Consider the following 21,755-nt stretch of genomic DNA (forward strand, 5'->3'; position numbering starts at 1 on the left):
AGGATTTTGCTCCTAAGGTTAACCCCAAAAGCACTAGGCCTGATGATATTCAAAGGATTTTGTTTCTAACTATGGGGCCCTTTTATTATGGCACAGCAAAATGTATTTATGTTATCATGCTTAATATACCACAAGGTGGCCAGCAAGGGCAGCTATGAGGTTTACAACAAAAAATGCCCAAAGTCAGGCATGCAGTCTGGACTTTGCACATGTTAATGCAGGACTTTCCACACGCTAGGCCCAGATTTACTGTGGCACATTTTTAAGGCTTTAAAAAAATTTTTTTACAGGTCCTGCACTAATCTTTCCATTGGTGCACAAGACTTGCAAAAAATAATACAGGATCACTTACCGCTTATTTAGGAGACCCTAAGTGTTCCCAAGTCCATGTTATCCAGTTAGTGTACACTAATCAGAGCCCACTAAAGAGGCCATGGATTTGATATACCGCCTTTCTGTGGTACACACACACACTGCAGGTACTAGCTGGATAATGGTTCTACACCCATTTCCACTCATGACACACCCCCTCCCAAAAAATATTATTTAAAAAATGGTAAACTACCACAAAATGCTTTAACACATTTTGCAGTAGGCCTTTTTCCTATGTTACACGCATGTTAGCACTTAACGTGGTTTAGTAAAAGGGCCCCTATGAGAGTTATGCTCCTAGATTGGCCTCTTTTAAAATTTATTAGGGTTGAAGACCTAACTTTAATCTCAAAATTTCAATAAACGCCTATAAAGAAGAGCACAAAATGTGGGTGGCAACAGGGGCAGATTTAGGGCAGGGAAAAAGGTTATGAGCTTAGCACTGATTTCAGCACTAGGCTCAATAAATCTAGACAAACCAATGGCAGGTCGAAATTTATAACTACATTAAGATGTATTTTCAGAGGAAAACTCAGGCTCCAAACTCTGGCTGAAAATAGGACACAAATTTAGGAGACCAAACTTAGGAGTTCAGCTTTTTTTTTTTTTTTTAATATTGTGCCCATGGCCCTTTGCCTTGTCAACTTTCCAAGCTCTAGCAGCCTTGCTGAAAAGTAGAGGTTAGAGGGTGTTTCATACATATCTCAGCTTCTTCGTGCTCCACAAAATCTAATCCTGCATCTTCCTCCTTCCCACATACAACCCATATACGTCCCCCTCCTTGCCCAAAGACCACCAGCCATTCCTTAATTCAAAGGGACACTACCATCCTCTAGGGAAAACAACAGAAAGGGAGGGCATTCCTGTTACTCCTTTTCTAAACAGTTCAAGTGATTTTCAAAAGCTTAAAAAGTTGGGGTGAACAATGAGGAGTGTTGAGGTTGAGAAGAAAGGGTGGTGACCTTTCATACTGTGCAAATGCAGAATCTGTGTTAGAAGTGGATGCTTTACTTGGGCACAGAGCTCTACTTTCCAGCAAGAGTTGTCAACCATTTTGGTTAAGCAGGCCCCTTATCAACCACCAAAAGGTTTGAGGACAACCAATCAATACCCACCACTATATTTTTCTTCACCTCCCCCACCCTCAGCCTGTTCCCACTACTTGCTCTCTCCCTCCACGCTCTCTAGCCTTACCACCCTATACCCCCCCCCTCCCAAGTCCTACCATTCTCTCTCCACCTCCCCAGCTGTACCACTATCTCTCTGTCTCCCCTCTCCAGCCCTACCAAACACTTTCTGTCTTTCCAGCCCATCCCCACCACTCTCTGTCTCTCATCTATTGCTAATGTACTTGTTGTTCTCAGTCCCTACTGGCTGCTACTGGTACCATCACCAACACTTCTCCTGAGTTCTGTCCCCACAGCTCTGGCTGTCTCTAGCCTGTGTGGCTGAGTCAATTCCGCCGCCAGGTCTTTAGGTGTTTCCAGCCCACATGTCTAACCCCATGCAACCTTAGAACTATTCTTGTGAAGAAACTCTGGGAATTTGTACAGCGCTACGTAACCCTAGTAGCACTCTAGAAATGTTAAGTAGTAGTAGGAGTCTTTTATCCCTTTCTTGCATCTTGAAGACCCCTATGACGGTCTCATGGATCAGAGGTTGGGAGCAACTGCTTTATAGAACTCAGTTCATGAAATATTGTATTCTGCTATTTTGGAATGGGGGAGGGGGCTTTCTCATAACCCTTCCCTGCTCCCCCACCAAATGCCATCTCCATCTAAGTGCTAACGGTGGCTGTATTATGATCTGTGAGTGTTACTAATAACACCAAGGCTACTGTTGAAGGCAAAATGCAGGGCTAGAGGACCACTGATCTGACCCAGCTTAGTTGTTTTTATGTTCTTAACCATCAAAATGCAGGAGAAAGAGCTGGCCAACCATACATGCATCCTGCGTTTTCTTCATATATGTTCAGTCATAAGAAATGAACCTCCAGCCTTCAATTCAAAGTGCCTGGGGTGGCATGGGTCTTCTACAAGAAGCAGTGTACATTCCTGACCTGAGGTAAGAGAGTTCATGTTTTGGCTATTCCGGCTGTGGGCCGTTATTGGCCTGGGCCCCTCCGCTGGGCTTGAATAGGCCTTTGCTCCTCAATCCGAAGGCCATCCTGCCACCCCCTGATGCTATTCCCTTCCTGCCAGTGGTGGGCTGTGAAGAATCCATGCCAGAAGGTTCTGGGATGGAATCCATCCCCTCCTCGTCCCCCTGCTTTTTCACAGCTGTCTTTCCCAGGAGCTCCTTGAATACTGAGTTCATATTTTTAGTCACATCCTATCCACAGGAGAAAAAGAGAGAGAGAATTAGATGCAAAATATGTGTTTCTGCTAAACAGTTCCACTGTCTCATGGCAGAATGTCTCACAGGAACACTCAGGCCCAGATGCACTAAACGTTTTTCATCGTTAAATGAGCCCTCAAGGAAGAATTTCCTATCCTTTCCATACACTAAAGCCTATTTTCCGACGACAGTAGCAGCTAACGAAAACTGAATGCAGATGAGCAATTCTTCTACAAATCCCTTTGAAATGACATGCACTAACCTTTTCCGATTCGTTTAACGCAGGAGAACACCGTGAAATCTAACGAGAGTCTGTACCTCTCGTTAGGGCTGTCTGTCTGCTAGAAGTTTACAAAATCCAATTAAAAAAATAACTGGGGGGGGCGAAAACACGTCAGGGGCGTCCTTTATTGACGCCCCAGGTAGCCGCTGCTCCCCTCTCCCTCAGCACCAAAAAAGAAAAAAAAAAAGGATCGGGAGGGGGCAAAGGCACTCGTCATGAGCGTCCCGCCCCCGCCGCCCCCGCCGCCCCCCCCTTTGGTCGTGGCTGCCGCTTCCCCCCTCCAACGACCCCCCCCCCTTTGCCTTACCGGCCCGTGCAGCGCCTGTCACCTCTGCTGCACGGGCAAGAACAGCTGATCGGCGAGTCAGAAGGCCTCCTCAGACGTCCCTTCTTTCTTCCTGGGCCCGCCCTCCTCTGACATAGGTAAACGACCAAAGGGGGGGCAGCGGGGGCGGGGCACGGGACCGGAGCATGGCAGGAGGCGGAGCTAGTGTGAGAGAATACAGGAAGGGAGGAGGGCCGGCCCGGGGCTGCTAAAATTGGAGATTTTTCGTGCGGGGGGGGGGTGGTGGAAGCGGGGAGCAGCGGGGGGTGGGGGCAAGGCGTCCATACGGGACGCTCATGACGAGTGCCTTTGCCCCCTCCCGAAACACACGTGTTTGTGGGGGTTTTTTTTTTGTTTTGACAGCTGGGCCTTTGTGGCATGTGCAGAGCAGCCAGCATAACGCTTGGGCTGCTCTGCGCATGCTTAAGGCGCTGATTAACGACGGGTTTAACGATTCTGTGATACATCCTACTTTGCAATACTGATCCGAACATTTCTGGAGTGTTTTTGTAGTGCATTCCTCGTTTTTTAAAAATCGTTAAGCACTTTTACGATTCTTATTTTTTAACGTTTGGTTGATGCATCTGGGCCTCAGTCCCAGTGGCGTAGCCAGACAGCCAATTTTGGGTGGGCCTGAGCACAAAGTGGGTGGGCACAAAATTTTCTCTCTCCCCCCTCTCCCCAAAATTGGCTGTCTGGCTACCCACTGCCCCGAACCCCCCCCCCCCAAGCCACCGCTGCAGGTTTCTCCGGCACCACCTACCGGCACCCAATGGGCCTTCTTTCCCCTCCCTCCGTCGGGCAGCGCCAGCCTAACTGTACAACAAAGCTGCACGGCACCGGGTCCGTCAGCATGCTGCCGCTAGCTCCTACCTTGTCATCTTTCGGCAGAGGTGTTAGTTCTGCTGCTAAATCTGCAGCGGATGCACACGGTGCCAGGGCTGTCTCTCTGTACGCTGCTGCGACTGCTTCCTCTGCGCTAGCCCCGCCTCACCTCCGATACTCTTTCTGAAGAGGCGGGGCTAGCGCAGAGGAAGCAGTCGCAGCAGCGTACAGAGAGACAGCCCTGGCACCGCGTGGATCCGCTGCAGATTTAGCAGCAGAACTAACACCTCTGCCGAAAGATGACAAGCTAGGAGCTAGCGGCAGCATGCTGACGGACCCGGTGCCGTGCAGCTTTGTAGTACAGTTAGGCTGGCGCACGCTGCCCGACGGAGGGGAAAGAAGGCCCATTGGGTGCTCCGTTGTTGGGTGGGCCTGAGCCCAAATTGGGTGGGCCCAGGCCCACCCGTGGCTACGCCCCTGCTCAGTCCTTTTGCACAGTCCCTGCACGTTCATGAACAAAGATGACATAGGAGCACTCAGCTCTATAGTAAATCCTCGACTGCATACCTTGTCAACTTCCACTGTAGCACATTTCTCTGTTCCCTGATGCTCTGTGTTGATCCCATGCCAAACTTTAGGGGATCCATGCCCCTTCGTAGGGGTGTCTGATATGCATCGCTTTTCCTGGCCTCCAGTGCATGCCAGAGACTGTCTGTAAATTTAGAAATATATCATTCAAAAGAAAGTGTTCTTATAAAAGACTTAACACAAAGAGCATTGGGCATGAGTGCAGAGACACCACTTGCACAGGAGATGTGTCACTGCAGTCTGCAGACAAGAGGGAGGACAGTTACCTGTCTGCTGACAGCAGTCTCTTAGGTCCTGGGTAAGTCATGGGGAAAGGGAGCTTTCCGGAGTCTGTGAAAGGGGAAACCACCCTGGAGATCGAACTGTTCCCTGCACGCTTTTGATGGGTAGCAGCACCATCTGAGTTGACACGCAACCTGAGAAAGAAAAGTCAGACAGAGAAACAGATGGGAGAAAGAGTGACAGAGACAAAATGAGGGAAAGGAAAATGGGACTTGATATACCGCCTTTCTGAGGTTTTTGCAACTACATTCAAAGCGGTTTACATATATTCAGGTACTTATTTTGTACCAGGGGCAATGGAGGGTTAAGTGACTTGCCCAGAGTCACAAGGAACTGCAGTGGGAATTGAACTCAGTTCCCCAGGATCAAAGTCCACTGCACTAACCACTAGGTTACTTCCTCCACAAAAGGAAAGAGTAAGCATGAGAAACATTTCTGAGATACACACAAGGCTGCCATTTGGTGGGTGCAAACAGGCAGTTGCCTTGGGCCTCCATGCTATTTGGGGCATCAGACCTGACTAAATCTGAAGGAGTTACAGCCCACTGGGGGGCTTTTGAGCCCCTTTCCAAATTTCTGCTCCTGGCCCTAGCTTGTTTACTGGTCTTGGATACACGCTAACATTATAAGACAAGTCTTCTAGGCCCATTCTGCAGAAATAAAGAGCCAACAGTGAGTGGAGAAGAACAGTGACCTGAGGGAACCATTGACCCCCCACATACCATACTTCCTCCTGGGGGGAGAAGACATGGAGAAAATACTGTTGCCATTCTATGGTGGGTCTGGTTCTTACTTATATCAGCAACCATCATGGTGGCTCTGTGGTACCAGCAAGGGTGTCACAGAATCTAATAAGGGCCCTACCACAGGACCAGTCCTTAATCCACTGAGCTCACCTGCTGGTAAGATCTGTCAGCTGCTCTTCCATAGGGCTTGGGTCTTTGCAGGGCTCGTCCCCCACCTCTGTTTTTGAGTTCTGCTGCTCCATTCTGCAAGGAAGAGGAGGAAACCCTGAGTTCACACAGCCTTCAACAGTCCTTTATTTGCATGGCAATTGCAGAGCGGCCACCCAAAAACAGACTGATTCTGCATTCTCAAAATAATGAGGGCCAAGACTTTGGATGCTTTACCTGATGTTCTGCCCCCTGTAGCCTTGCAATACTCTTTATAGTGCCACTCAAAAATGTGTTTAATGTTATTCTCACTTCTTAGGATTTTAGTGCTGCAGTTACTTCCTATCATGGTATGTTAACAATGCATTGTGGGTAATGTAATCGCATACATACTGCAGCTACCCCTGCTTAGTGTTTACTCCTAGTGGTCTTTCCCCTGCAAAGACCTCCTCCTCTCTCTCTCTCAGTGGCTTGAGTCCTTTGTCTGCCTGTTATCATTTCCTGATTGTCTTTACTATCTCTGCTCTGAACTCCTCTTTTTGACTACTATTGCACAACTCAACATCCCATTCTCACCTCTGAAACTACTTCCATCTACCTGCCAGTTCTCCCACCTCTGCCATAAAGCTTTTTCTCTTTAAAATTCCACCTTCAACTCCAGCTACAGCCTCCAGAAATTGGAAGTCTCTTCAGCAAGCTACAACTGTGAGTAAATGGGCTACATTTATTCAATAAAGTACATTTCAGAAAAAGCACAGAAAGGGCTTGTGTGTGCTGATGTGCGATGTGGAGATCAGAGCATGTGTACGTTCTAAGAGGGACAGAAACAGTAAAAAGATGACTAATTATTAAAGGGGGAATCTCAGAAACTGCTAACAAGCCCAGTGTGTTTCTCAAGATGCCTTCTGCAGTATCGTCAGCAGTGAGAGGCTATTAAGAATAAAACAGATGTGCTGAATAACTGAAGTCCTGCAAGACTATTTGAAGTGAACTCTGAATCAGTAAAAGAGCCAAGTAAAGCAATATTCTGTTTCTTTGTCCAATAAATTTATTGAAAATTATTATATACATATATAGTAATAAAATAAATTGCAATAACAAGAACCACCATTAATTGGCAAGTCTGTAAACTGCAGAGTATTGAAACAGAGTAAACTACGTTTATCTGATAATACACAAAAGATTTATAATCATTAGAAATAAAAACAGTAAAATACGCTCAGAGATTAAATAAAAAGAGAGTAGATGTTATTAATAAACATTTTAAAATATTTTTTTAAGAATGGACCTAATTTTGCTTGTATGAAGATTGGATCCTAATTTATCTGCTACGGACATTTCAAACTTAAGTATTTGCAACATTCTATAACTTAAATAAAAGCTACTAAGTGTGTTTATCAAGAAAGCTAGAGTTTGTGAAGATCTAAAACTAAAAGGCTGATAATCAAAGGTAAATTTGGGTGCTAGAGGCCACTAGTGCCGGACTACCGCCCTCATTTACCAGCACAGCATGAAGAGAGGGCCCTGGCGCAGCAAAGAGAACGCCAGGGAATACCTCAGAGCTCTGCGTTATTCCGCCCGTATGATCAAAGCACTATTCCATCCATATAGTACTGAAGGAGTCTGTAAGGATATTCAGAGACACTATCCACACAGTACTGAGGTTCGCAGGACCAGGAAGTTGCATTAGTGGGAAGGCTTGAAGCTGGTCCGAGCAAGGGGAATGGGTTGCTGCCGGCGAAGCCCTAACGGATTTTTTTTTAATTACATTTATAGAATTTACATCCATAACAATATAAGAAATGCCAAAGTAACTAATCAAAGATACAAAACAAACATATCATCTCTGCAAAACGCCCACATCTCGAGATATGGCTGGAATCCATAGGAAAAACAAAATACGGAAAAAGAAAACTACTTCTAGTGTAGACCTCGGAAAATTAAATATTATACCCTAAACAACCAACCAAATAGTAATACAATTGTTACTCAGATATAGCCACCTTAGTAGACAGAAATAATCAGTGTGAAAAAGGTGCCAGTACTCAAATGCCAGGCCACCCTTCAGAGTTGGGGTGATCACTGAGAGATCCACCCCACAATAGCCAGGCCCCCTGCAACCTGTCAAAGAATCTATGACAAGGCAGAATTGGTGTGCAGAGCCTGAGCACGTTCATTAAAACTTGGGGACCATGGGTTAATTTTAGCAGACAATGGAAAAGGTGCTGGTACTCAGAACCCCCAAGTACCCCCTCAAAAAAAGCCCTGGAAATCATTCTAAATGAGAAGGATCCAAAAATATATATGATTTGCTTTTGTATGTAATTAGGCATTTACATGGAAATTTTAGGTAAAAGTTGTCTCCAGCAGGCAAAACCTTAGTCTTCAGCTGAAGGAAATGCGTTGGCCTAGATACATCTGGAAAAACTGGGACTTTTTGTCTGTAAAAAGGGTTCATCCTTTTTTTTTTTTTTTAAATAAGCTTTCAAAACTGCCATTTTCTTATCAATAGAGGAAAAAGATACAAGCAATGTAGCACGCTTCTCAATACCCTCTTTAGAGGATTCTAGGAATCTTGTAAGATGGAGCGCTCGGGAACCACAGCTGCAGCACCGCCAGGGGCTCAGTAGGTTACGAAGAAAACTCCGCAGACAAGAAATAAGAGCGGAGGTGGCTGAAGGAAGTAGAGACTTCAGCAGATCCAGCCTTCCTCCTGCATGTTCCAGTCCATCGACTCCAGTGTGGTCCAGTCCGCAGACCCAGCTTTCCCCCTGCGTGTTCCAGTCCTTCGACTCCAGTGTGTTCCAGTGTGCTCCAGTTTGTTCCAGTCCCCGTTCCAATCTGCCTGATCCAGATCCAGATTCTCCTTGCTTGCTCCAATCCATCTGCTCCAGCGTCTTCCAGCTCGTTTCAGTCCTCCCGATCCCAGCCTGTTCCAGTCTGCCGATCCAACTTACTCCCGGTTCCAGTCCGTCCATCCCAGCCTACCCAGCTTGTTCCATCCATTCCTGCATGACCCGCTTGTGCCAGTCCGTTTGTTCCAGCTTGTTACGACTTGTTCCGGCTTGTTCCAGCTTGCTCCTGTCCATCTTGTTCCTGCTGTTCCGACTTGCTACGACTTGTTCCAACTTGTTCCAGCTTGATCCATCCGTTCCTGCATGACCCGCTTGTGCCAGTCCGTCTGTCCCAGCGTGTTTGTCCCAGCTTGTTCCTGCTTGTTCCGGCTTGTTACGACTTGTTCCAACTTGGTCCAGCTTGCTCCAGTCCATCTTGCTCCTGCTTGTTCCGGCTTGCTACGACCCGTTCCAACTTGTTCCAGCTTGCTCCTGTCCAGCTACCCCAGCTTGTTCCTGACCGCTTGTTCCAGCTGCTACCCGCCTGCCTGTTAACACATCGAGTAACCTACCTGCCTGCTCGCAAGCCTCTCAGCCATTGACTTACCTACCTGCCTGCTAGCTTGTCAGCCATTGACTCACCTACTCGCCAGTCCAAATCCAGCTTTCCAGCTCCATCTATCTACTTAACACCTCAGTCACCTCAGTCACCACTTAGCCGCCTGTTAACACCTGTTAACTGCCTATCACCTCAGTCACTACATAGTCACCTGTCACACCTCAGTCACTACTATGGCCCCTGTCCACGTTCTCTTCCTTGCCCTGTCCCTTCCTAATCTCCTCTCCCCCCCACTCCCGCTGACTACCACTAGAACTCGCTGCCCTCCCGCCCTCCCGCCCTGCCCGCCATGGCAATACCCTATTCATCCTCACCCCCCACCACCTCACCATCCCTCCTGTCCCCACCTCCTTCCTAGCTCTTAACCTTCAACAGTTCCTTCCTGCCATTAACCCATCCCCATTCCTCCTTAGTACACCTCATCTTCGTCGCCTTCGCCGCCCGACCTCCCCCAACCTCCTCCGCATTCTCCTGCTCCTCCTCCTGCTATCCGCGGGTGACTACTACTACTACTCTCACCCTCCTGTAGTTTCCAACCCCAACCCCTACCGCAGTCTCACTGCTTCTCATCCTTTGAAGCCCACTCCATCCGGCTATTCCACCCGCTGCCACTCAGAGTCGCAGTCATCTACCGCCCCCCTGAAAAATCCTTCTCTTCCTTCCTCACCGACTTTGATGCGTGGCGCTCTGTCTTTCTTGAACCCTCATCTCCGTCCCTCATTCTCGGAGACTTTAACATTCACGTTGATGACCCATCCGACCCTAACGCTTCTAAGTTCCTCACCCTAACATCCTCCTTCAACCTCCAGCTGTCCTCCACCACCCCCACTCACCGTGACGGCCATTGTCTTGACCTAGTCCTCTCCTCCTCCGGCTCACCCTCCAATTTCCACGCTTCTGCTCTCCCTCTCTCCGATCATCACCTGATCACGTTCACACTTCTTCACCCCCCCCCCCCTCCGCCCCGTCCAACTTTAACTACCACCTCCAGGAATCTCCAGGCTATTGACCCCCCCCACTCTATCCTCTAGTATCGCTAACCTCCTCCCCTCCATCATGTCCTCCGAGACGGCAGACAAAGCGGTCTCTGCCTACAATGCCGCTCTCTCCTCTGCTTTGGACACCCTCGCTCCATCCATCTCCCGTCCCACGAAGCGTTCTAGTTCCCAGCCTTGGCTGACCCCTTGCATCCGCTACCTTCGCTCCTGCACCTGATCCGCTGAACGCCTTTGGAGGAAATCTTGTACCCATTCAGATTTCCTTCACTACAAATTCATGCTATCCTCTTTCCATTCCTCCCTATTCCTTGCAAAACAGGACTATTACACCCAACTGACCAATTTTCTCAGCTCCAACCCTCGTCGTCTCTTCACCACCCTTAACTCCCTCCTCAAAGTGCCCCCCACTCCAACTCCCCTCTCACTCTCTCCTCAATCACTGGCTGACTACTTCCGCGACAAGGTACAAAAAATCAACCTTGAGTTCACTACCAAGCCACCTCCTCCTCAGCCTGTAGCCCTATCCAACAACCAACCAACCATTGCCTCTTTCTCCTCCTTTCCTGAGATCACCGAGGATGAAACCTCCCGCCTTCTTTCCTCCTCGAAATGCACCACCTGTTCCTCTGATCCCATCCCCACCAACCTACTTAACACCATCTCCCATACTGTCACCCCCTCCATCTGTCACATCCTTAACCTTTCTCTCTCCACTGCAACTGTCCCTGACACTTTCAAGCACGCCGTAGTCACACCTCTCCTTAAAAAACCATCACTTGACCCTACCTGCCCCTCCAATTACTGCCCCATCTCTCTCCTCCCCTTCCTCTCCAAAATACTTGAACGCGCCGTTCACAGTCGATGCCTTGATTTTCTCTCCTCTCATGCCATCCTAGATCCACTTCAATCCGGCTTTCGCCCTCTACACTCGACAGAGACAGCACTCTCTAAAGTCTGCAACGACCTGCTCCTCGCCAAATCCAGAGGCCACTATTCCATCCTCATCCTCGAAATTATCCGCTGCGTTTGACACTGTCAATCATGATCTACTTCTTGCCACATTGTCTTCTTTTGGGTTCCAGGGCTCTGTACTCTCCTGGTTCTCCTCTTATCTCTCCCACCGCACCTTCAGAGTACACTCTCATGGATCTTCCTCCACTCCCATCCCACTATCTGTTGGAGTTCCCCAGGGATCTGTCCTTGGACCCCTTCTCTTCTCAATCTACACCTCCTCCCTAGGCTCACTGATCTCATCTCATAGTTTTCAGTATCATCTTTATGCTGATGACACCCAGCTATATTTCTCCACACCAGACATCACCGCGGAGACCCAGGCCAAGGTATCGGCCTGCTTATCCGACATTGCTGCCTGGATGTCCAACCGCCACCTAAAAATGAACATGTCCAAAATCGAGCTCCTCGTCTTTCCACCTAAACCCATCTCTCCTCTTCCTCCACTCTCCATCTCAGTTGATAACACCCTCATCCTCCCCGTCCCATCTGCCCGCAACCTCGGAGTCATCTTTGACTCCTCCCTCTCCTTCTCTGTGCATATCCAACAGACTGCCAAGACCTGTCGCTTCTTCCTCTTCAACATCAGCAAAATTCGCCCTTTCCTATCTGAGCACACCACACGAACTCTCGTCCACGCTCTCATTACCTCTCGCCTTGACTACTGCAACTTACTCCTCACCGGCCTCCCACTTAGCCATCTATCCCCCCTTCAATCCGTCTAATATTCCGCCAGAACCGATATACTCACATCACCCCTCTCCTCAAGTCACTTTACTGGCTTCCGATCAGATACCGCATACAATTCAAGATTCTCCTCCTTACCTACAAATGCACCCGGTCTGCGGCTCCTCACTACCTCTCCTCCCTCATCTCCCCCTATGTTCCCACCCGTAACCTCCGCTCACAGGACAAATCCCTCCTCTCAGTTCCCTTCTCCACCACTGCCAACTCCAGGCTCCGCTCATTCTGCCTTGCCTCACCCTTTGCCTGGAACAATCTTCCTCAACCCCTACGCCAAGCCCCCTCCCTACCCATTTTCAAATCTCTGCTTAAAACTCATCTCTTCAATGCTGCTTTCGGCACCTAACCTTTTGTGAATTATAGTATTCCCTATCAGACAGACTCTATACTCTATACTTGTTTTTAGATTGTACACCTGTCTTTTAGATTGTAAGCTCCTTGAGCAGGGACTGTCCTTCTATGTTAAATTGTACAGCGCTGCGTAACCCTGGTAGCGCTTTAGAAATGTCAAGTAGTAGTAGTAGTAGTAAGATCCAAACTATCTAGGGAATTAAGTCACCCTCCTGATTAACTGATCTTATAGCTCTAGGCAAATAATTAGATACACTTTTTATCCACAATATCAAAAGCTATTTGTACAACTTCTTTCTTATACATTTTAAAGAGTTCCATCTGGGACAAATAATAACTCAGAAATTTAGAAAATGCAAATTGCAGAAACAACCGCTGCCTGGCACAAATTTTTCCAAATCCTTCTGCATAAATTCCGTCTTTATATCACATTCAGCAAACTTTTCAGATGTCTCATAAGTAAACTTGCTATAAAGTGTCAAAGAGGGGCATAATCGAACACCCATCTCCATGGGAGTCTATCTCCGAGAACAGGTACGTGAAGGGGCGGGACAAACCGTATTTTCAAAAAAAAATAGGCATCCATGTTTTTTCCGATAATACAGTTTGTGCCGGGCAAATGCATCGGATTTGTGCGGATTTGAGCTGGGCAGTATCATTTTTCAGCGATAATGGAAACCGAAGGTGCCCAGCTCAAAAACGAACAAATCCAAGGCATTGGGTCATGGGAGGGGCCAGGATTCGTAGTACACTGGTCCCCCTCACATGCCAGGACACCAACCGAGCACCCTAGGGGGCACTAGTAACAATTTTAAAAAAGGAAAATACCTCTGAAGTCCATAGCTCCCTTCCCTTGGGTGCTGAGCCCCCCAAATCCCCCCCAAACCCACTCCCCACAACTCTACACCATTACCATAGCACTTATGGGTGAAGGGGGGCACCTAAATGTGGGTACAGTAGGTTTTGGGGGCGGTTTGGAGGGCTCCCATTTACCACCACAAGTGTAACAGGTAGGGGGGGGGGATGAGCCTGGGTCCACCTAGCTGAAGTCCGCTGCACCCACTAACAACTGCTCCAGGGGCCTGCATACTACTGTGATGGCATTTGAGGCTGGCATACAGGCTGGAAAAAAAATGTTGTTAAAGTTTTTTTTTTGGTGGTAGGGGGTTAGTGACCAATGGGGGAGTCAGGGGTGGTCATCCCCGATTCCCTCTGGTGGTCATCTGGTCATTTAGGGCACTGTTTTGGGACTTGTTCGTGAAAAAAAAGGGTCCAAAAAAGTGACCCAAATTCACGCTAAAAACGCCTTTCTTTTTTCGATTATCGGCCGAGGACGCCCATCTCTCCTCGGCCGATAAACACACCCCAGTCTCGCCTTCACCACACCTCCGACACGCCCCCGTCAACTTTGGCTGTTTCCGTGACAGATTGCAGTTGAAGACGCCCAAAATCGGCTTTCGATTATACCAATTTGGGCGCCCATGGGAGAAAGACGCCCATCTCCCGATTTGGGTTGAAATATGGGTGTCTTTCTCTTTCGAAAATAATGCGGAAAGTATCTTGAAGATATTTGTCCATCTTAAACAGTACATCATATATAACTTTTAAAGAAACTTCCTGTTTCACAGCAGGAGACATTGAGTCAGCTAGAGAAGGGTATGAAAGAGGAACAGGAGTCATTGAGTCAGCTAGAGAAGAGTATGAAAGAGGAACAGGAGTCAATCCTTTTACTTTTACTATGGGTCCAAGAACCTCTTTAGTGGCTTCTTCTACAACTGGAAGATCAGAATGAGCCAAGGTGCTCTATCAACTAGAAGCATCAGTCAAATCTGTTATTATGGCTGGTTGTGGGGGAGGGGTAGGGCCCCGGGAGAAACAGACATTTCAGCAGAGGAAGGAGCCACTGTGGTTGCAGTTGATGATGCCATCTGTATGTGCAGGTCCATAGGTCCCTTAACTGACAATGGTAACTTCCTGTTCCCTCCACCTTTTCATTTCCCCATAGGAGCGGAGCAGAGTGCCATGCTCCGTGCTCCTCAGTAGCTCCAAAGGGGCTTCAAAGGGGCAGGACCTGCCACTTTGGTCATGCCCCTTCGGGCACGCACCCATGGCCACTCACCCACACCCATGTTCTGAGATGGAAAAGCCCCTCTCCGACATCACTCGAGCCTGCAGGTGGCCAGTCCAATGCCTGCACTCCTCCACCAGACTTCCAGCTGGTCTAAGGACACTGCAGCAAGGTCACCTCTTTAAAGATGGAAAAGGCCCCTATCTAACGTCACTCGAGCTTGTAGGTGGCCAGTCTCCCAGGTCCCAGCTGGTCTAGGAACATTGCGGCAACGCTGCCTCTTTATAGATGGAAAAGGCCCTCTCCAATGTCACTTGAGCCTGCAGGTGGCTGGTCCAATGCCTGAAGTCCTCCACCGGACTCCCAGCTGGTCTCTGCCCTAAGGGATTTAAAGGTATCAGGAGGGGAAGTCAGGAGAGTGGAGTTATGTGATCCCCCGATCACCTGGGTGGGGGGGGGGGGGGACTGATACCATGCTGGAAGGGCTGAGGCAGGACAGGGGGCATGTTAGGGATGGGGTTGTCGCACCCACCCACTTTGGGCTCAGGCCTGCCCAAAATTGGATGTCTGGCTATGCCCCTGAAGCACAAAATCTTGCAACAATTTCTTAAAAGGCCCCTTTGTTTCTCAGCAGAAACACCTGAAGACAAGCAGGTAAGTTTTCCAAACGACCACCTTACCTGTACAGTGAAGGTGTGTATAAGTCACACTGATTTTCAAATGGGAAAATACAGCATACTTCGCTTTTGAAAATTATCCTACCAAACCTACAAGCACAGAGTCACACCTGCTATTTCGTACATAGACATGTTTTGAGAAAATTCAAATGGTGTAGTCTTGAAATCCAGAGTATATGGATAAGCCCAAGCCAGCTTTGACCCCAAGAACACCTCTGTTTGTCACATACTGTTCCCACAGACTCTCCAGTCAATTTTCAAGACATTTCTACACACAAATGTCTGTTTTATCAGCATAAATGACTTTTGAAATTATCCCTTTCAAGTCCAAAAGATTGTTATTTTTAGCTTGAGTTGAAGTTAATAGTCTGTTTTTGCAAGGATATTTGTGAGCTGCCCCATCCTTTGTGGACATAAACAGATTAAAAATGCAGAAACTGATCACAGGACAAGGTTTGTCCTGCTACTCAGAAGATCATTTATGCAGGGCTGCCGAGAGGGTGGGGGGTGCAAAATTCCCCAGGCCTGGCCTCCAAGGGGGGGCCCGGCGTTGGCAAGTTTCTTCATGCCTGCCTATTTCCGGGTCTGTCTCTCTCCTGCTCCTGTGCCAGGACCTGGATGATTGTATTAATGCAATAACCCGGGTTACCTGGGTTATCAAGTAAATGCAATCATCCGGGTCCTGGCACACAGGAGAAGAAGACAGACAGAGAGAGGAGCAGAGACCATCAAACCTCCTTGAGTCAGACATAGGAAGGTAAGGAGGTGGGTAAGGGCGGCAGCCCATATGTGGAGGGCAGCCTGAGTAGGGGGGGTGTGGCGGCCCAGGTGGGGGGGGGGGATGGTGGTCCTGCCCCAGGCCCGGCTGTGTCTCTCAGTGGCCCTGCATCTATGACCTTACTGAACAGCAGGAACAGAGTGAGACCAGTTCCCTTGTAACAGTAAAGGGCATGGACATGGGTGAGGTATGATATTCACTTGTCTGGAAGTATGACGTATTTGTGGGGAATAAGCCCTTTTATTCCATCATGCCTTCCTCTCCACCAGTCACTGGAGGCTTTCTCTTGCAGAAGCAGAGTCTCCCCTTTCTTAAAGGACAACTCCTGAGGTGTGCGTGCTGTATAATCAAACCTGGCCACAGCCTCCACAGCATCAGGCTCTGGAAATGGAAAAGTGATGAAAGAGGTAGTAAGACAGTCAGTTGCCACATACTGTAGATAGAATATCTAATTAGCATCTACTATAATAGCTTTTCATTCTTTCAAACCCACTGGAATGTTGAAAAGAAATTATACATAAGGCATCGAGAATATCTTTCTTTCTGTCTGTCAGTCTGGAGACAAAATAATGCTCTGAAAATTAACAGAATGGGACCAAATTTTGCAAAGGAGAAAATCCAATGGGGGGGAAAAAAAACCCACCAACTTTGCAAAACAGGCCAGATCAGACTGGGGGTTCCAGAGAAATAAAGTCACCAAATAAACAGTCTAATGCATTTTTATGGGAGAAACAGTTGCAGCTTCTGCAACATGGAAATACTGACACTATCTCCCAGTCACAGACATACACAAAGCCAATATACATACACAAATACACACCCAGACAGATACATCCATAGCAGACATACACAAGCACACACGCACACACACACAAAATGCAGACATACACTTATACACACACATAAACAAAAAAAACAATAAAACACACACACAAACAAAATGCAGACATACATGGAAGAGGAAGTGATGTCATTGCTGCAATATACACATCTAGGGGCTTTGTTCTGCCGGGATAAAGTGTAAAAGTGCAATTTGACCCAGTTTATCCACTCCCTCAATTTGATTCTTGAGTGCCCCAAGTTGAGGAATACCGATGGTGACTCGCAAGAAGCCTGAAAAGTTTAAATATGCGCCTCAATGCAGTGATTGCCAGCGCTCCGGCTTCAGTAGGTTGGCATTGGAGCAAAGGAAGATGGCGTAGGAGCACTCGAACTCCAATGATGAGCACGTGGTCATCCCAATGTCAGTGGGCCAAAAAGATGTGCAGTCTGCACTGACAGAGCTCAAGAGTCTGTAATGCATGCAGATAAGGAACACCAAGAATCGAGGACCTGAAGAATAGATCTAGGCACTGCAATCTGAGATTCAAAGGAATACTGGAAATGGATAAATACAAAGATTGTAAAAAAGTAGTACAAGAGATCTGTGCGCAACTGCTGCAAGATGTGAATGCTGAGTCTGTGGAGAGCAGCACACATACAGTGCAACTGGACCGCACTCATCACAGTTTGGGCCCAAGCAGAGAACTGGTCCCTTGGTGACATCACTGTGGGGCCCCCTTTTCCCAAGCTGCAGCAAAAAGGGGGCCTGTGCTGGCATGTTTTTGACATGCGCTGAGGCCCCCTTTTACCCTCAGCGGGTAAAAGGTAGGTCTTTCTGTTTTTTCAGGAAATGGCCACAGCTATTTCGCCATCTCCTGTGCTAACCCGGTACTGCTCAATTACCGGGTACACACCGGCGCTACAAAAATAAATATATTTTTGTAGTGCTGGAAATGATAGCACGCTGGGGGTGGGAACTACCGCTGGGCTGCTGCGGTACTTCCTTTTTAGCGAGCGGTAAGCCTGTGTTGGGCTTACCACCGCTTTGTAAAAGGGCCCCTGTACAATCCGTGATTTCATAGTAAAAGAGAACATTTTGCATAAAGTGAGAGCCTTGGGAGAGGTAGTTTGGGACAACTGTAAAGTCATGATTTTTCAGGACTTGGCCCGGGACACACTCCAAAAGTGGAGGGAGATGAGGGAGGTGACTAAATATCTGCAACTTGCCAATTTAAGCTATTGATAGCTTCACCCTTTTGGATTGTGGATTACTGTTTCCAGGACATCTAAGAGGGTGCAAAGCATTTTCATATCTTGGATGTGTAAACCTGCTGATGTAAGTGGCCTCGGAATCACCAACTGGAGAAGCAACAGGGAAGAACACGTAGCAGCAGGTTTTGGAGACCTCACAGAATAATGGCAGATGGCTGCACTCTGGGAGAAAGGATCCTGAGGAATGCGGTTGTTCTCACTGAGTGAACTGTGATCATCTTTCTGTTAATAATGTTGAGTTATATTATACCTATTGGAGAAAGTAAGGGGATATTAGGGGTTTATCTGTTTGAGGATGCTGAACAATTGTGGGGGCACTGATGAAGCTTGACATATATGTCTATTAAAGGGGTACATTTGCAATGAGTGAATGTGATACTTAAAGGGGAGGGGTGGCGAGTATAATAAGGTTATTGGCTCCAGCGACGGGTATCCTCCTCTGGTATATGAGCTGACCATAAGTGGGTTAGGTCAGCGGTCAGTAGGTGTGGGGAATGGGGAAGGTGGGGCCTTGGGAGCAGGGAGGAGAAAGGGGAGGTGAAGAATAGTAGGAGGGGCAAGTAGGTGGGGGTATGAGGGGGGCTCAGGGGCCACCGAGAGAGATGATAGTTGGGTCATGGAATGTTAATGGCCTGAATGATCCAGGGAAAAGAAGTATAGTTTTTCATACGCTTAGAAAAATAAAGTGGGATACTGTGATGCTGCAAGAGACGCCTATGAAAAAGCTAGATCAACATCTTTTGTATCATAGGAACTAAACAGAACATTTTGTCCATGGATCACTGAGTGGGGGATGGGATGGAAGTCCAGCAATCCTGATGCGCAAGAGGGTTAACTTTGAGAAGGCTGAGATTTTTTTTAATTCTTTATACGTTTTAGAGGTTTTATGGATTTCTTGGGTAGGTGTTTGGCGGTGGTGGGGAAAGTGCAAGGGAAAGTGTTCACACAGGTTAACATATACACACCTAACAATAAGCAGGGAGAGATTTTTCACTTAGTAAAGGAGCAACCTTTATCCTGGGAGAGGCAAGCTTAATGTGGCTCCGGAAGCTTCTTTGGATCACTCTAAAGGTGGGGGTACAGCATCCATAAGACCTCGCAAGGCCCTAGTGGAGCTTAACCCTTTAGTGTTCAATGTTCCTGTAATAAGCCATATAGGAACTGATTGATGGAAACATTGGACACTAAAGGGCTAAGGCTCTAGATTTGGTCGGTATGTGGAGACTTCAACACCCAGCCCAGAAGACTTAAAGCTTTTACTCACACTCCAGGCAGATTTAAACTAGGATAAATGCTATCTGGTGCCACTGGGCTTTATGGGGGCAAGTGGTTGAATCAAAAATAAGGAGTATAAAAATCTTTGACTATGCAGCCGTATGGGTGTCACTGCAAGGGATGGATAGAGAGAGACGCCAAACTTATTGGAGATTAAGTGAAAATTTGCTGGGGGACTGAGAGGTATGTGATGATAGGAAACAGGTTATTCAAGAATATTTTGAGCATGATGATACGAGGGATGTTTTAGATGAAACCCTATGGGATACACTTAAGGCAGTGGTTAGGGATCACTTAGCAAAATGGTGGGGCTAGAAAGAAGAGGGCTAGAATGCAAAGATCCTTGGCTCTTAGAATGTGTTTATTCTAAATGGAGCATCTTCACCAGGTGAGACCAACTCCTATACTTTTTTTCTGAATTGCAACAATGCAGGGTTGAGTTTCACCATCAACAGGTTGAAGAGGTAGACCCTTCCCGGAGAAAATTAAAACATAATAATAAATCAGGGAGAATGCTAGAATGATTGTTAAGGGGAAAACGAATGGCCCAAACTATTAAAAAAAATCAAAGGGCAAGGAAATACATTGCTATATAAGGATATTGAAATTTGAGACCAATTTAAACAATTTTATCAACAATTATGTACATGCGAGGTACAAGTTGATGAACAAGCCTTTCACAGATATCTCAATAAGATAAACCTACCACAGATATCTATTGAAGATGGTGCCTCCAGTTTGTCTCTATTAGAAGTTGAATGGGCAATTAAAAGTTTAAAAAGGTAATAAAGCCCCCGGGCTTAGATGGATTCTCTGCAAAATTCTATAAGCTTTTGCAGGTGAGGTGCGGATCCTATTGTAGAGGGTGGGGAATAGTTGTTTGACGGGGGATCCACTGCCTGGAAGTATGAGGGAAGTGGGTATGTCACTAATTTTGAAACTTTACCTATTATGTGAGAGCTCCAGGACTATGCTCAAGTGTCTGGGTTCCAGGTTAATTTGGACAAGTCTGAACTAATGGAAGTGACTACGGTCTCTGGTAAAGAAGAACTTCTAAAGCAGAGTTTTCCTTTTAAACGAATGATAGTTTTCAATATCTGGGTGTGAAAATGCCTAGGGATTTAACCTAATCTTACTTTGGCCTCGGTGTGGAAGGACCCAGGTGTTTCTATGTGGCTAAAATGAAAACTTAGGGGCCCTTTTACTAAGACGCGTGGAGGGGCATTTTCGATTGGGGACGCCCATCTCTAAGGGCGCCCATCTCCGAGGACGGCACCGCAAAGGGGCAGGGCCAACCGTATTTTCGAAACTAGATGGCCGGCCATCTTTCGTTTCGATAATACAGTTGGGGCCGCCCAAATGTCAGAGATGGCCGGGTTTGAGATGGCCAGCCTCGGTTTTCGCCCATAATGGAAACCGAGGCCAGTGATCTCAAACCCGGCCAAATCCAAGGCATTTGGTCGTGAGAGGGGCCAGCATTTGTAGTGCACTGGTCCCCCTGACATGCCAGGACACCAACTGGGCACCCTAGGGGGGCACTTCTAAAAATTAAAAAATAAAAATAAAAATAGCTCCCAGGTGCATAGCTCCCTTACCTTGGGTGCTGAGCCCCCCAAATCCCCCCCAAAACCCACTCCCCACAACTCTACACCATTACCATAACCCTTATGGGTAAAGGGGGGCACCTACATGTGGGTACAGTGGGTTTGGGGGGGGGGGGTTGGAGGGCTCCCATTTACCACCACAAGTGTAACAGGTGGGGGGGGGGGCCTGGGTCTGCCTGCCTGAAGTCCACTGCACCCACTAAAACTGCTCCAGGGACCTGCATACTGCTGCGATGGACCTGAGTATGACATTTGAGGCTGGCATAGAGGCTGGGAAAAAAGTTTTTAAAGTTGTTTTTAATGGGTGGGAGGGGGTTAGTGACCAATGGGGGAGTCAGGGGAGGTGATCCCCGATTCCCTCCGGTGGTCATCTGGTCAGTTCGGGCACTTTTTTGGGACTTGGACCTGAAAACAAAGGGACCAAATAAAGTGGACAAAATTCTCGCCAGGGACGCCCTTCTTTTTTCCATTATCGAGCGAAGCCGGCCATCTCAAAGCACACCCTCCCGTCCCGCCTTCGCTACACTACTGAAATGCCCCCTTGAAGTTTGGCCGGCTCCACGACGGAAAGCAGTTGGCGCCAGCCAAAATCGCTTTCGATTATACCGATTTGGCCGGTTTTAGGAGATGGCCGGCCACCTCCCGATTTGTGTCGGAAGATGGCCGGCGATCTCCTTCGAAAATAAGCTGGATAGGCACCTATGTGCGTACAATGTGCATCAAATTAGAACTATCGCCCAGCTACCACGTGCCCCTAGCGGTAATTCTAATTTCTACACACATCCAAAACATGTGAC

The 21,755-nt window shown here is 47.6% G+C and overlaps 1 protein-coding gene across 1 annotated transcript in view; it reads right to left on the bottom strand.

The window, feature by feature from the left end:
- Positions 1 to 24: 24 nt before the first annotated feature.
- Positions 25 to 21,755, bottom strand: part of ARHGAP4 (Rho GTPase activating protein 4) — a 161,672-nt gene continuing 139,941 nt past the window's right edge. The window contains exons 20-24 of the mRNA XM_030194094.1: positions 16,186 to 16,366; positions 5,909 to 6,001; positions 4,997 to 5,146; positions 4,710 to 4,854; positions 25 to 2,703 (exon numbers count right to left, since the gene is read on the bottom strand). Coding sequence (XP_030049954.1) covers positions 2,458 to 2,703; positions 4,710 to 4,854; positions 4,997 to 5,146; positions 5,909 to 6,001; positions 16,186 to 16,366 — 815 coding nt within the window. The 3' untranslated portion in view covers positions 25 to 2,457. The remainder of the gene's footprint in view (positions 2,704 to 4,709; positions 4,855 to 4,996; positions 5,147 to 5,908; positions 6,002 to 16,185; positions 16,367 to 21,755) is intronic.

The sequence above is a fragment of the Microcaecilia unicolor genome, chromosome 2 (assembly GCF_901765095.1).
Source record: "Microcaecilia unicolor chromosome 2, aMicUni1.1, whole genome shotgun sequence".
Lineage (NCBI taxonomy): Eukaryota > Metazoa > Chordata > Amphibia > Gymnophiona > Siphonopidae > Microcaecilia > Microcaecilia unicolor.